Source organism: Hippocampus bargibanti, linkage group LG08 (assembly GCF_051943395.1).
Source record: "Hippocampus bargibanti isolate YZ-2025 linkage group LG08, ASM5194339v1, whole genome shotgun sequence".
Classification (NCBI taxonomy): domain Eukaryota; kingdom Metazoa; phylum Chordata; class Actinopteri; order Syngnathiformes; family Syngnathidae; genus Hippocampus; species Hippocampus bargibanti.
This window is the reverse complement of record NC_142741.1, coordinates 14,543,447-14,558,293: the sequence shown is the minus strand read 5'-3', so window position 1 is coordinate 14,558,293 and position 14,847 is coordinate 14,543,447. Positions and strand designations below refer to the sequence as shown.

The following is a 14,847-nucleotide window of genomic DNA, read 5'->3' as shown; positions in this document are numbered from 1 at the left end:
GCCCAAGCATCCACAATCCATTGGCAAACTGTGGCATAACATCCAGCCCTTTTCGTTTGCCTTAAGAATGACGCCTGCTGGAAATGTCTCTTTAGGCAAAGTATTTCTTTTAAAAAATAACAATCGCCGGGAGTTTCTCTCCGTTAGCATGGCAGCCTTTTCGCCAGCTTTTCAGAATAATTCGGCGGCCGTCGCTACAGTAGTCCCGGTCCGCATGGAAAAATCGCACAGTTTCATAAAACGCCAGCACCAAGACGGACCTCCTTGGAAATGTTAAATTTTCATTTCCTCCGATAGCTCTGAGTGGGATGGCGACAGTCGAAAAGCTCCTTCCGCTCGCTCTTAGCTCGCCGATCCATTGCTCGAATCTTTCCTCCAACTCCGGACCTTGCCTTATGTCCGCGTATTATGTCACAGCGGCTCCATTCCCATGTTCCTCGGCGTAACTGATAGCCTTCAGTTTAAACTGAGCTTCATAACCATATCTCTGTTCCATTTTCAGGGTTGTTAAAACAGCAATGTTCTGCATAAAGCACATACCTGTTCGTTTACACACAAATCACGCCCACCCCCCCACATGTTCTCTCCCACGTCCTCCTCATGGTGGTCTCTAATACGTCCGCACTACAGGGCGCACCGCACATTTTGAAAAAAATCTGAGACGTTTATATGCGCCTTATGGTCGTGAAAATACGGTATATTTCGGGAGTATTATTGTGACACGGGCAACCTCTGACGTTATTTAATTACTTGCATTTCTCCCCAACAAGGTTTTTGGGAAATGTTTTAATTTGGGCAACTTCAAGGACGGCCGAGGGAGGCTTCTGGGGGCTGCAGTAGTTTTAGTATTCGAAGCACTTGCAAAGTTGCAAAAAGCAAAGTTCTTGTACATGAGCTTAGTATGTTTGTGCGGCAGGCGTGTGGCGTGCATGGCCATGGAGAAGACCAAGCAGGAGCAACAGGCCAGCTGCACTTGGTTCGGCAAAAAGAAGAAGCAGTACAAAGACAAATATTTGGCCAAGCACAATGCAGGTATACAAAAATCACACACACGTGCACAAAAGCATGCCATATAGAAAAATTTACTACCTATATTTGGGCGCATGGTGAATATATTTTTTACGACATATGTTCGTACATGTGCAGCATATTGGACAGTATATGCACAGAATGTGTGTCCTACCATTTTTTGACCAAAGAATGATTGGCTGGAAAATCTTCATTCCATCATGTTGTACAGAGAAAGAATCAAGGCAAACCTGTTTTTGGAATATTCTCTCAACAACAACAAGCAATAGAATGAAAAATAACAAATCTATCTTCTGTATATTCTTTTGACTTAATTCTTATTTCTCTTTACCGCCCTTCACTTGTTTTTATTTATCTAGCTATCCAGCTATCTAGCTATCTCGCTAGCTATGTAGCTAGTTATGTCGCTAGCTATTTGCTATCTATTAGCTATCTAGTTGACGAGCTAGCTATCTAGCTAGCTATCAATTAGCTATATACCTATCTGGCTGGCTGGCTATCTAGCTAGCTATCTATTAGCTATCTATGAGCGAACTAGGTAGCTTTCTATCTATTTGAGTTACTTCCGGGTTGAGTGAACGCTGGCGCGTCTCGCTGCCGCTGCTCACCCACAGAAAAACTTATCCTGTGACTGTAAAGTGACCTTGAGAGTTTTAAAAGTTAAATGTATTGTTATTATTATTATTATTATTATTATTATTATTATTATTTCAACCAACCGACCCCAATGCGAACAAAAACAAATAATTTTGCAAAATCTTCAGAATTCTCAAGAACAACCTGATTTGGTACATAATCAAGACGTAAAACCACAGTGCACAATCTCAATTGATTTTACGTCAAAACATGTCAAAAGGATGACGATGACAAGGACATGCTCATTCATGTCATTTAACAATGCGTTTCATGCTCACAGGATGGGTCACTATTGACCACCATTTCAGCAAAATAACAACAACAGATGGTGATATGGGATCAGGGAGTGCTGAACAGGAGTCACAGCAGACAAAGAAGCACGCTGCAGCCATTACAGCCCAAAAATACAGTGTTATGGTCACTATTAATGAGGCAGGAATCAAAAGTAAAAACGAAAAGATTCTTTAATCTTTGGAACAGCACAAAATGTAACTGCCTACTCCTAGGGGCAAGCAGCCCGAGGGGAGAAGATAGAAGAAGGGAAAGTGGAGCTGTTTGGGGGAGCTTTTGTAAAGACGGACAGGATGTGACATCATGACCAAAAGTCCAAGAAAATAAAACGATGTGTAAGGAAATAGAAAACATACTTAAAATGTGTTCGTACACCTCTTGATGCTGAGTTGATTTTCTCGTCTATATTTAAAGGACAACCGACACCATTTTTTTGTTTCCTAACTGACATCAGAATACGCAATACGTCATCTAAAATATGCACGCTGATATTTTTGGTCAAATGCAAAACTCCAATAAAAATGACTTAAAGGACAACCAACGTCTCCGGACAAGTTGTGTCCATAATTTGTAAAATGGCTTCAAATGACTTTTACTGAGCGTATTTTACAAAGATTCCACCGCATATAGCTATATGTTACGTTTTAAGACTCGCGCTGAATATCCTGGAAGTCTTGTTTTCGAGTTGGTGACGAGTCCGTACATGACGTCACTGAAGGAACGCCCCTGACCGAAAAAAAGGACACATTGTAGCAGTCCTTCCATCATGTCAATGCATTTTGCTGTGCTTGTTTGGTCTGAAAACGTCATGTTGCACCAAAAAGAGCCAGAAGAGGGCGACCAAGCTCCATATAAGAAATTTATCAGCCTGTGGAAACAGGCTGATTAATTCCTCACAGCAGCTTGGTCGCCATTTTCTGCCTCTTTTTTCATCATACATTTCCCCCCAATGTTGCCTCAAAATGGCACGGAATAAATTCTTTAATCGATTGCAAACAAGTATTCCTCTTCAGAACTAGTGGTACCTCGGTTCTCGACCATAATCCGTTCCTGTTTGAAAACCGATTTGTTCGAACACCGAAACCATTTAGAGGCTAAAACTCTTCGTACCCCTGTATTAAATGTGAGAGCAAAACACAGCACGTCTGCTAGCGACAACAGTTGGTCACGAACAGAGCGATACACCCGTACGCCGCTCAGCATCCCACCCCCGCGTACGCACTCATGCGTCGTACCGGCGTTCGAACTCCGATTGTTGTTCGAACTACAAAGCAAGAATATGTCGAATATTTTGTTCGAACTCCGATTTGTTCGAACTGTGAGTCGTTCGAAAACCGAGGTACCACTGTATTTGAATCATATTCCTAACTGGATGTGTAACAAGAAAGCATATTCTCTGAATCTGAAGCCATTGTTTTTATTCTCTAGCAATGCAAGACGTCTTGGCGTGACGTCACAAACTGGGGGCATGACTTTCTGAAAATGCCAAATTCGCAGCTCAATTTTTTTGCAGATTTTGGACACTTTAAGTCATTTTTATTGGTGTTTTGCATTTGACTAAAATGTCATACTGCGTGTTTTGAGTATTTTAGATGCTATAAAACGTTTTTCTGATGTCAGTTAGGAAACAAAAAAGTAATGTCGGTTGTCCTTTAAAGTGTCCCAAAACTGCCACAAAATGAGCTCAGAAATGTCAAGTTCAGAAAGTCTTGCCCCCTTGTTCGTGACATCACGCCAGGTTACACCGTCACAAACTGCCCTGAGAGAATCAAAACAATGACTTCAGATTCGGAGAAGATGCTTTCTTGTTACTCATCCACTTATGAATATGATTCAAATAGTTCTAAAGAGGAAAGCATAAATGTTTGCAATCGATTAAAAAAGTCCTTCCGTATCAATTCGAGCCATCGAGACTCCAATGTAGCGTCCCAGAAAATGCACAAGAAGGCGCAAAAGCTCCGTTGGAAATGGGCTGATTTGTCTGCTGGGAATTTGTGTCAACTCAACACCTTCTTTATGCGTTTTACCGCAATTGATAGTCTTGGTGCGACACACAACGATTCACCATCGCGTTATTAAGTAGTTTTCCTTCTAATTTCGCGATCAACACGGTGTTTTCAGACGGAAAAAAGTGCCCAAAATGCATTATGTGTCGCTTTGTCAGTCGGGCGTTCCCTACGTGACGTCACTTAGGGGATCGTCGTCAACTCGAAAACAAGACTTCCTGAATATTCAGCGTGCGTAAAATATAGCGATATGCGGTGGAATCCTTGTAAAATGCGCTCAGTAGAAGTCATTTGAAGTGATTTTACAAATTATGGACGCAACTTGTCCGCAGGTGTCGGTTGTCCTTTAAATGGGTAACATCAAACTTGCGTTGTTTGTGACATTGGCATGGTGTAGTTGTCTTAAAATGTCTGCCAAATAGCTTGGATCATCATTGTGCATGCGTGTGTTTGCTGTATGTTTGTGTATTAATCTGCTGTTGTAACCCTCCTGTCCATCTCTCTCGCTTGCTCCTACTGAACGGCGTCCGTGCATGTAAGTAACCACGCTGACGCCACTCTCGTCATGCTTTTACTTTGAAAGCTCCTCTGCGGGTTCCTTGCTGGCGGCGTTGAACTTCACTATCTGTTGTTTTCATCCAAAACAACAGAAGAGACCGAAGCCGCTTAGTGTGCCTTTTGTGCGTGTGTGTGTTTGCGTGTCTCCATAATTTTGTAAATGAAGCAAATTACTTTTGTGTAAAATATAAATTGAGGCAGATACTGTGAGATGTGTTGTGTTACTCTATTTGGCACAGGGGCCACATTCGTTTCTAAAATTCGACAGGCGGGCTGGGTCAGCAGAAGATACAGTACAGTTATACCTTGGCTTAAGAACTTAATTGGTTCCCAGACACAGTGTGTAAGGCGAAAAGTGTGTATCCCAAAAATTAATTTCCCATAGGAAATCATTAAAATGAGAATAATCCGTTCCCAGGTCCCCATAAAACATAATTTTCTCCTTTCTAATTATCTATGCCTTAAAACTACACAAAATATACCTTATTTTATGTATAATAAATGTGTATTATAATTGAAGAAATAAACTGTACTGTATAATAAAGTCGTTTTATTTACCTTTGTAATGGCTTGATGGAATGGAGTGGCCGGTTTCATCAGCACTTGATGAGGAACGTAACCTTCTTCTTTCTCCATCTTGAGGAATGATCCCTTGTGCTTTCTCTGTGGTAATTGTATCTAGTTCCTCATCAAGTGTGTTCTGTTTAGCTGGGTTGATAGCTTTTTATATCAAGTGTCCAGATGGCTTGTGCGGGTTGTTTGTGGAGCCTGATTGATGGGATATTTTAACCTTGCAGTCAACACTGCCTTTGAACTATCAAAGTTGAAACTCTCTCACTGTCGTCTGCCTGTCTATTTAATGTTTAAAACACCTCCCCTCACTGCTGCGTTCTTGACCAATCACGTTGCTTTAACCGAAGACTGGGGGCGGGGAATAGAGGACAAATACAGTTGGCTGCAAAGAACGGGCTCGTTCGTGAACGACGCATCACTCATTGAAGCAGCTCCGTGTACGAAAAAAGTTCGTATGCCCAGGTAAAGTTCGTATGCCAAGGTAAAAGTTTCATAAATGTAACGTTCGTAAACCGAAAAGTTAGTAAGCCAAGGGGTTCGTAAGCCAAGGTGTCACTGTACATATAAAAAACTGCATGTTTTTCAGTCGATATCAAACATCAACAGAATAAAAGCAATAAGGTATTAACATACTTTTATTAATGAGAACAGTAAAACAACTATGTTCCAGTATATGTCCTGTAAGAACATCCAAGTATGTTAACATGTGTTACAACACATGCAACAAAGTGCGATATTGCCCGAAAACTACGGCATAGAGTACAGGTGTACAAAAAAAAAATGCAAAATATAACAGAGTTAGGACTATTTGCTCCAAAACGAGATGAGTAAGTGTAATCTAGTGCTTTTCTTTACACTCCCTCAATGGATCTTTCCATTGCTCAGCTGATGTCGTGCACAAACTTTTAAAGCCAGCCGCAGAACACTTCAAAGTCGTCAATGCTCATAGTTAACACCAAAGAGCTCGTCTCCTCTCTCATTGGCGGTCCAGTTTGCCAAAGCTTTTTACACAATCACAGTCAGACCATTCCAGCATTTACTCGAGTGTCCGTTGAGTCGCAAGCGATTCACTCCGCGCTTGGTTATTGCCAGAATTGGATTGAGCAGAAATCTCTTTCAAAGTGTCATAGATTAGAGTCTTTCCGACTCAGTGTCTTCTGAATGTTTCCAACATTGTACATTGTAGCCAGCTTCGTTTACCTACATCTCACTTATACATCTCACTTTCTCTTCCCGCGTAATTTCTGTTCTTTGAATACCACGATCTACATGATGTAAATGAAAATGAATGACATTAAAAACACTCGCAATTCCAGTAAAAGTCACTGCAATCAAGAGTCACTTGCATGTTGCATTTTGGATCCAATGATATGAAATAGCGGGGCCGACACACTTTTCCCTTGGTTAGAAGAGGGAGTTTCTTCGGTTGGCGCTACTGTGGGCTTCCGTATGGCATCCAGAACTTTTGTTGTTATTAATCAATCGTTAATGTAATGTAGTAGTCAAATTTGTAATGCAAATATTTGACCTGGTTCGGAAATTCCATGCTGACTGAAGTCCGCCATTGGTAAATAAGATTTCTTCCTCGATCTCTTCTACCTCTCTCTCTCTCTCTCTCTCTCTTTCTCTCTCTCTCTCTCTCTCTCTCTCTCTCTCTCTCTCTCTCTCTCTCTCTCTCTCTCTCTCACTGGCACTCTCTCTTCTTTTCCCACTCTCCCTCCTTCTGTCTCTCACTCTCTCATTGTCTCTCTCTCACTCACTCTCTCCTTCTCACCCCCCCCCCTCTGTCTCTCTCTTTCTGTCTCTTTTACGCTCTCCTTGGCTCTCTCTCCTTTTCTTTCTCTCTCTCTCTCTCTCACTCTGTCTCTCGCTCACTCTCTCTCCTTTTCTCTCTCCCTCTCTCCTCTCTCTCACTCTCTCTCTCGTGTCTCTCACTCACTCTCTTCTTGTCTCTCAGTCTCATTCTCTCTCTCTCCCTCTCTCTCTATCTCCTTTTCTCTCTCTCTCTCCCTGTCCTCTTTCTCACTCTCTGTCACTCTCTCTCTCCTTGTCTCTCTCTCACAAAGGACCACTCATGTTACTGATGCTAAGAACCAGGCAGAAATGTGCATATGCTGTATTCATCTAAACTGAGAAATCAGAAACATTTTTAGTTTTTAACTTTTTTTTCAATGTAAAAGTCTTTACAGGTTTCGTGAGTGCGGCATAATGTCACAACAGCTAATACATTTATTTTAAGATCATTCCCAATGTTGACTTTGACGCAGGGCACTTTGTTAAGGGAAACTGTCCCACTCATTTAGTCTTTTTCCACACACTCTCACTCTGATCTTTTTTTCTCTTTCACGCCACCCTTCAGTGTTTGACCAATTAGATCTGGTCACTTACGAGGAAGTGGTCAAGCTGCCCGCCTTCAAGAGGAAAACGCTCGTTTTGTTAGGTGAGACCACGGCCAACGTTTCACCTGTATCTCTGTTTCCTGTAACTCAATCCACACCATCATGAATGAGGTTGTTAGTGTGTTGTCTCTGTGTGTGGAAATTGGTAATATTCACCTTGTAATTGACCTTGTTATAATTAGCACATAAACAACCCCAAGTTGTATTACGGTACTTTTCATCTGATTTTAAATAAACTGCATAAGCGATTCAGATCATGGTGTAAATTCATACGTTTGAGATCTCTACTCTTTCCATGCATGAAGGAAAGTGATTGAAATTGTTGATCCCAATAATCAAAAACCACAAGTCGGTTCTACCTCAAACTTGGATCCTAAAACCCTTGAGCGCTCCTCAAAAATGCACACTGACTGGTTCCATCCCACTGTGGGCCCGCAAGTCTGCAGCTAATTGTAATCAATTTTGAAGTTTTCACTTTAAAAAAAAGTTTATTTTATTTTATCAAGTTTTTGAGATGGTAGCTTGGCATTCTAGAAATGGGTGTGTCAACCTCACAGTGCAGAGGTCACGGGTTCAATTCCACCTACGACCGCCCTGTGTGGAGTTTGCATGTTCTCCCCGGGCCTGCGTGGCTTTTCTCCGGGTCCTCTGGTTTCCTCCCACATTCCAAAAACATGCATGGTAGGCTGATTGAACACTCCAAATTGTCCCTTGGTGTTAGTGAATGGTTGTTTGTCTCTATGTGCCCTGCAATTGGCTGGCAACCAATTCAGGGTTTCCTCCGCCTCATGCTCGAAGATGGCTGCGATAGGCTCCATAACCCCCCGCGACCCTCGTGAGAATAAACTGGATCAGAAAATGGAAAGATCTGTGAAGGTTTTGGAGATCTTTTCATTCATTATTTTGGCCTATGCAAGCTTCTGCTGTACGCTATTTAGCATGCGGTGTAACTTATAGACATGACATTTCAGAAAAGAATCCCACCTGTTGCTGAACCCGTCACTTATAAATATTTTTAATGTATTGGATGATTTTTATTATTACAAGGAAAACGCAAGGGCTGGAGAAGATATGGAAACACATTTGCGCATATGGTGTTTTCCAGGTGCTCACGGAGTGGGCAGGAGACACATCAAGAACACACTGATCACCAAGCACGCAGACAGATTCGCGTATCCCATCCCACGTGAGACACACACACATACACACACTCTCTCTCTCTCTCTTTATCTCTTTGTGGACGTATTAAAACACTCCGCCGCACGTCCCCACAGATACGACAAGACCTCCGAAGAAGGACGAGGAGAACGGCAAGAACTACTACTTTGTGTCGCACGAGCAGATGATGCAGGACATCAGCAACAACGAGTACCTGGAGTACGGCAGTCACGAGGATGCCATGTACGGCACACGCCTGGAAACCATTCGCAACATCCACCAGCAGGGACTGGTCGCCATCTTGGATGTTGAGCCACAGGTGTGCGTCGATGCTTAATGTGGATGTCCCACTCATGGGCAACATAAAAGAAAACTCAGAGTTTTATGTGAAAAATAAGAATAGATGTTTAAGACAAACTACAAATAAGAATCAAATGTTCTTAAAAATGTTTTTTGTTAAGCTAGTGAGATGTCCAAAGTTTACAGGGGAAATATTTAATGCACCCTGTAGCCTCATAGCATAATAAACTGCCCCCCGAAGTAACTGTTGTTCCTGGTAGGGTTAAATTATTAAATTAGGCCAATACAAAATAATATGAGAATATTTGTCATTAATTTTAACAATCGCAGAGCACACAGAAACAAACAACCATTTGTGGTCACACTCACACCTAGGGACAATTTAGAGTTTTCAATCAGCCTGCCATGCATGTTTTTGGAATGTGGGAAGAAACCGGAGGACCCGGAGAAAACCCGCACCGGCACGTGGGGAGAACATGCAAACTCCATACAGGCGGCCGGATCGGGTCTTGAACTCACGACGTCTGAACTGTGAAGTTGGCGTGCTAACCACTCGACTACCGAATTTGTATCAAGAAGCAAATACAATGATACCTCGATTTACGAACACCCTGGCTTACGAACTATTCGGTTTACGAATGTTACATTTATGATAATTCTACCTTGGCATACGAACTTTTTTCGTACACGGAGCTGCCTCAATGAGTGACGTGTCGTTCGCGAACGAGCCCGTTCTTCTAACAACAAAATGGCAGCCAACTGTTTTTGTCCTCTATTGCCCGCCCCAAGTGTTTGGTTAAAGCCACGTGATTGGTCAAGAACGCAGCAGTGAGGGGAGGTGGTTTCAACAAAAAAGAGACAGGCAGACGACAGTGAAAGAGTTTCAACTTTGAGAGTTCAAAGGCAGAGTGTAGACTGCAAGGTTAAAATAGCCTATCAATCAGGCTCCACAAACAACCCGCACAAGCCATCTGTACACTTGATGCAAAAACTATCAACCCAGCTAAACAGAACACAATTGATGAGGAACTAGATAAAATTATCACAGATAAAGCACCTACAAGGGATCATTCCTCAAGACTGTGAAAGAAGGTTACGTATTGAAGAAACCGGCCATTCCATTCCATCAAGCCATCAACGACCATCACAAAGGTCAATAAAACCACTTTATTATATGATACAGTTTATTTCTTTAATTATAATACCATAGCACATTTATTATACATAAAATAAGGTATATTTTGTGTAGTTTTAAGGCTTAAAAATTAGAAAGTAGAAAATTATGTTTATGGGGACCTGGGAACGGATTATTCTGTTTTAATGGTTTCCTATGGGAAATTATTTTTTGGAATACACACTTTTCACCTTACACACTCCGTCTGGGAACCAATTAAGTTCGTAAGCCAGGATATCACTGTACTGTGAAGTAGGTATGCTAACCACTCGACTACTGAATTTGTATCAAGAAGCAAATATTTTAGTTTTAAAAATTCAGAAAACAATTGCAGTTTTTCAAGAAAAATCTGAGCAAATAAAAACAATCTCAAGCAGCCACTTCCGCTCGCTCACACGCACACATACGTTTTGTGTGTGTGTGTTTTCTGACAGGCACTGAAAGTCCTTCGCACGGCCGAGTTTGCCCCATACGTGGTCTTCATCGCTGCACCAACCATAACGCCGGGCATCGACGAGGTAAATTATATCACACACTCACACACACATGCACGCTTTTGTGAATTTACATGAACATGTCCTCGCATGCACGTGTGCATGTATGTGTCTGCATGTGTCTTTGATGGCTGCTTTATCTTTGCACACAATGCATGCATGTTTCAATGGGCCCTCAACCGCAGACACCAAGGTGGTGTCGCACACTGCCAGTAAGTACTTTGCAACACAACACCTGCTAGCCCATAGTTTTACATGTGTGTCGCCTTGTCTAGAGTGTGTGTGTGTTTACATGAGTTGTAGGAATAAGATTGAGATACGATGCAATGTTATTTTATCAACCTAGCCATAATATTGTGATGAGAAAATTAGACTTAACTTTTCAAGGTTTAAAGTCAAACAAAGGGTATAAGTCACACACACACACACACACACACACACACACACACACACACACACACACACACACACACACACACACACGCCAACACATAGTAACAACTACAAAATTGAAATTTAAAGCTTTACTTTTAATTTTAGAGACTGAAGATGTAAATTGACGTGAATTTTGCAATGTTTAAGGGGACGAGGGGGAAGTCATGATTTTCATTGTTATTATTATTGAAAGAAAAACACTGTTTTGAGATGTCGTATTACATTGAAATATCTGATACTATATGAAATCATTTTACAACAATAAAGTAATAACATGACGTGATGAAACTAATGGACTATTTTTGATGTGCTTTTACTTTGGCCTCCCCCACTCGCTCAGGACGAGTCCTTGCAGCGCCTTCAGAAGGAGTCGGAGATCCTGCAAAAGACGTACGCCCACTATTTCGACCAGACCATCATCAACAACGAGATTGACGACACTATTTGCCACCTGGAGGAAGCCATGGAGCTGGTGTGCAACAGTGGCCAGTGGGTGCCCGTCTCATGGGTCTACTGAAGTCCAAACCCTGTCGACTGAGGACCATCTGGCCAACGTCATCGTGGTGTTGTACTATAAAATGATTATTGTCTGTCTGTACCGACCGGCTAGGAACTTTTTTACTCGATGTTTCTTTTCAGGAGATGAGTCCAGTTGTGTCCCTCCCACCCTCACCCTCTTCTCCCCGCCAGTGTCAAACTGGGTGGACACACTAGCTGGGGGGAAAAAAAAGCACACAAACATGCTTCGACCCTCATTATTTATTCATCCCACCTCTTGTTTTTTTTTTTTGTTTTTTTGTTTTTTAATCCTCTCATTCCACTGACGCCATCTTGGGCTTTCTAAATAAATCCATACATGTGTTGTTGTTATACTGAAGGGGAAAAACGGATGAATCATGCATGTGGACGATTTTGGTCAGTGTTCCTTGTGTCCCTCTGTAAAAAAGATTTAAAAAATAACAATAAAGAAATTGTCAAAGATGATAGCAGTGTTTGAAATTAGAAACTGCTTAGAAAGAGCAGTCCACGTGGCTTTTAGCAGACAACGCAATGCAAACATTGCATTGTGCACCATGACGACAAACGACAACTGGAGCAAAATCTTCAGCAAGGGATATTAACCATAAATTAAGAAAGGGAGCATTTGTGGTATCTACAGTAAAGTCTCGTTATATCGATATTCAAGGGAGTCCGAAAAAATATCGATATAACCGGGACTATCGATATATCCGACCCCGTTTGCATGTAATTTTCTCCGTGCGTGCATAGAAATAGTATCGATATAACCGGGACTATCGATATATCCGATATCGATATAACGAGACTTTACTGTACTTCCTTAAATTAAAACAATCCTTCATACTTCGCAACAATGTTTGTTTGTTTTTGTTTTTTTGCGATTAGTCGTCTTATTGTGTTTCAAGTTGTGAAAAATGGGGCAGGCAACTTCTCATAGTTGTCTGCCCTGGTGTCCACTAACTTTGTGTCATGAATTTCAGACACTGATGATAGTAATGTTCCAGTTGTGTAAGATGCTGGAAGGTGATTAGCTGGATGTCCTATGCACACGTCCCTGCTGTCATGGTGGACATTGTGAAGTGTCCGTCAACATGTTTGCTATAAGGCATGGTGTTAAAGTCAAGGCCTGTGGGCCACAATTATTCGGCCCGCGAAAGCAAATCAAATTTGTGAAATTCCATGATGATTACTAAAGTCTGAACCAATCAAATTTCCCATGTAAACCACAATAATTGTCTTTGTTTTTCGAATACACATTTGAAAACTAGTTATTCATTAATTTGTTGTGTGCTCTGTATGTAATATGTGGAGGGGATGAAACATTCGAATGGTTTGCCCAAACTCATAACGGGCCGCCAGAGGAAACCATAACTACAATGTGGGCTGCCGCAAAACAAATTAGTTAGACAACCTTGCCAGAAGATGTATTGACTCTTATGTTTGGCTTTCAACATGGCTGCTTTTTGTGTGGTGAAAAGAATAAATCGAATATGATGGGGAAGAACCTATTTTTTAGATGACAGTTTTAAATTAGAATAAATAAATAAACATAATGGTCTGGAAAAATCCAGAAAAAAATATCTAGACTGTGTACTGTATTTAAAATCTCTTGACAACTGATCACAAATGGCAGGTTTTAAGGGTATGAAGTTTTGAACTAAAATGATTCCAAAACGTCATTATTGTGCCATAAAATACATTTTAATCGTGGGAGATATGTATATGAATTTAAAGTAACTGGATTATGTATGAAACAGCTAAACTTTATTGAAGATCAATCAATGGTGACAGCCACACATACAGTATACTGGCCCAGTTACTGTAGCGGGTGCACACTTGTGCAACCGCATTATCTTAGTTTTACTTCTCGTGTTTTTATAGTTTTACAAGTTGGTTGTTGCATCAATGGTCAACTATTTTTCCACTTACCTCGATTGCATTGTTCATATGAGGAAAAACCTGGCATTTCAACAAGGTTTTGTACATGTTTTATTGCCACTGTACAATGCGTTTTATTGAGAGAAAAGTAATGATACGAATACGTTTTAGAACCGTATTATAAATGGCTAAACATGGTGGGGAACCATGTTAATCTTCTCTGTATTGTTCCAATGTTTAGTATGTGTGTTACAAGAGTAACTCGCGTGGTTTCCTGTGCAAGAATGACACGCACAATCGTGTAGCGTTTCCACTTTTAAGGCTGAAATAGCTTAGTTAGGAGAGCGTTAGACTAAAGGTCTCTGGTTCGATCCCGGTTTTCGGCAGTAAATTGTTTTCTGTTTCTGGTTCAATGCCGGGTTTCGGCACCAAATAATGATGGGTTTTAAAATGATCGTTCCCTCTGATTCATGGCTCTTCATGGTGTGAGAAGATGGTAGTGAAATCAGCATGAACCAATGTGTTGAACAAAAGAAATTATTTTAATCTTGTAGACAGCAGGGACATTGTGAGGTCGGTTGAGGAGGGCAAGAGATAAATAGAGCCCCCCCCCCCCTTTCACCTGGTTTTATCATACAGCAGTGATGACATCATATCGACCGGGCTTATCAGCGACGATGAGGGTGTAACAGGATATCACACTGAAAATAAAGATGTTTCATTACGGTACACCTACAGATACACAAAGTTATCTACTAAACTACATACATCCATCCAAACTAGAAATGAAATAACATAGGATGTTTACGCATGTGTATAGAAACGTTCTATCAGTGTCATTGGTGATTGACGATGCAAGTGAAATCAAATTAAAAGATTAACCATCTGCATAAAGAACCGGAGTCCTCACATGTTTTGAATTGGAGCACAGTAGAACACTACACCGTGAAAGAGTGAAGACTCCACGTGAGGACTGAATCGTTTTGCCTGAAGACGTCGGGTAGAGGATTGGCCTGCAGTAGAAGAGTCCGTGGTGAACGTTTGAGCTGGGAAGTTAAAGGAGCAGTGTCGCCAAGCCTGACCAAGCAGCACGGTGAATTAGCAACGTCTCAAATGTCTCAAAACCAGCGGGGCCGAGGACTGCCATTGAACTCTTTGCTGCAAAAAGATTTCGCTTCGTTCATCTTAAAGGAGCATCAGACGTTTCCCTACATCGCCATGGGCAAACACTATTCAGCAAGTTCATTTGATTATCACAAGTCGCACATACTGAGTTTTTACATATTTGCATTGCAAGTGGGTGTGCTATAATTATTGGTTTGGATTGGATTTACCTTTATTAGTCTCACAGTGGAGAAATGTACATTTCACAGCATCTCTTATAAGTCGATGTGATT

The 14,847-nt window shown here is 41.3% G+C and overlaps 1 protein-coding gene across 25 annotated transcripts in view; it reads left to right on the top strand.

The window, feature by feature from the left end:
* The window catches only part of caska (calcium/calmodulin dependent serine protein kinase a), a 151,412-nt gene extending 139,375 nt beyond the window's left edge, over positions 1-12,037 (top strand). For 21 of the 25 annotated variants that reach the window (XM_089002000.1, XM_089001997.1, XM_089001985.1 and 18 more), the window contains 6 exons: positions 917-1,032; positions 7,453-7,533; positions 8,598-8,678; positions 8,767-8,969; positions 10,559-10,642; positions 11,394-12,037. In XM_089002000.1, coding sequence (XP_088858126.1) covers positions 917-1,032; positions 7,453-7,533; positions 8,598-8,678; positions 8,767-8,969; positions 10,559-10,642; positions 11,394-11,570 — 742 coding nt within the window. In that variant the 3' untranslated portion in view covers positions 11,571-12,037. The remainder of the gene's footprint in view (positions 1-916; positions 1,033-7,452; positions 7,534-8,597; positions 8,679-8,766; positions 8,970-10,558; positions 10,643-11,393) is intronic. The other 4 variants (XM_089002002.1, XM_089001998.1, XM_089001996.1 and 1 more) reach the window with 1 other exon arrangement.
* The last annotated feature ends 2,810 nt before the right edge of the window (positions 12,038-14,847 follow it).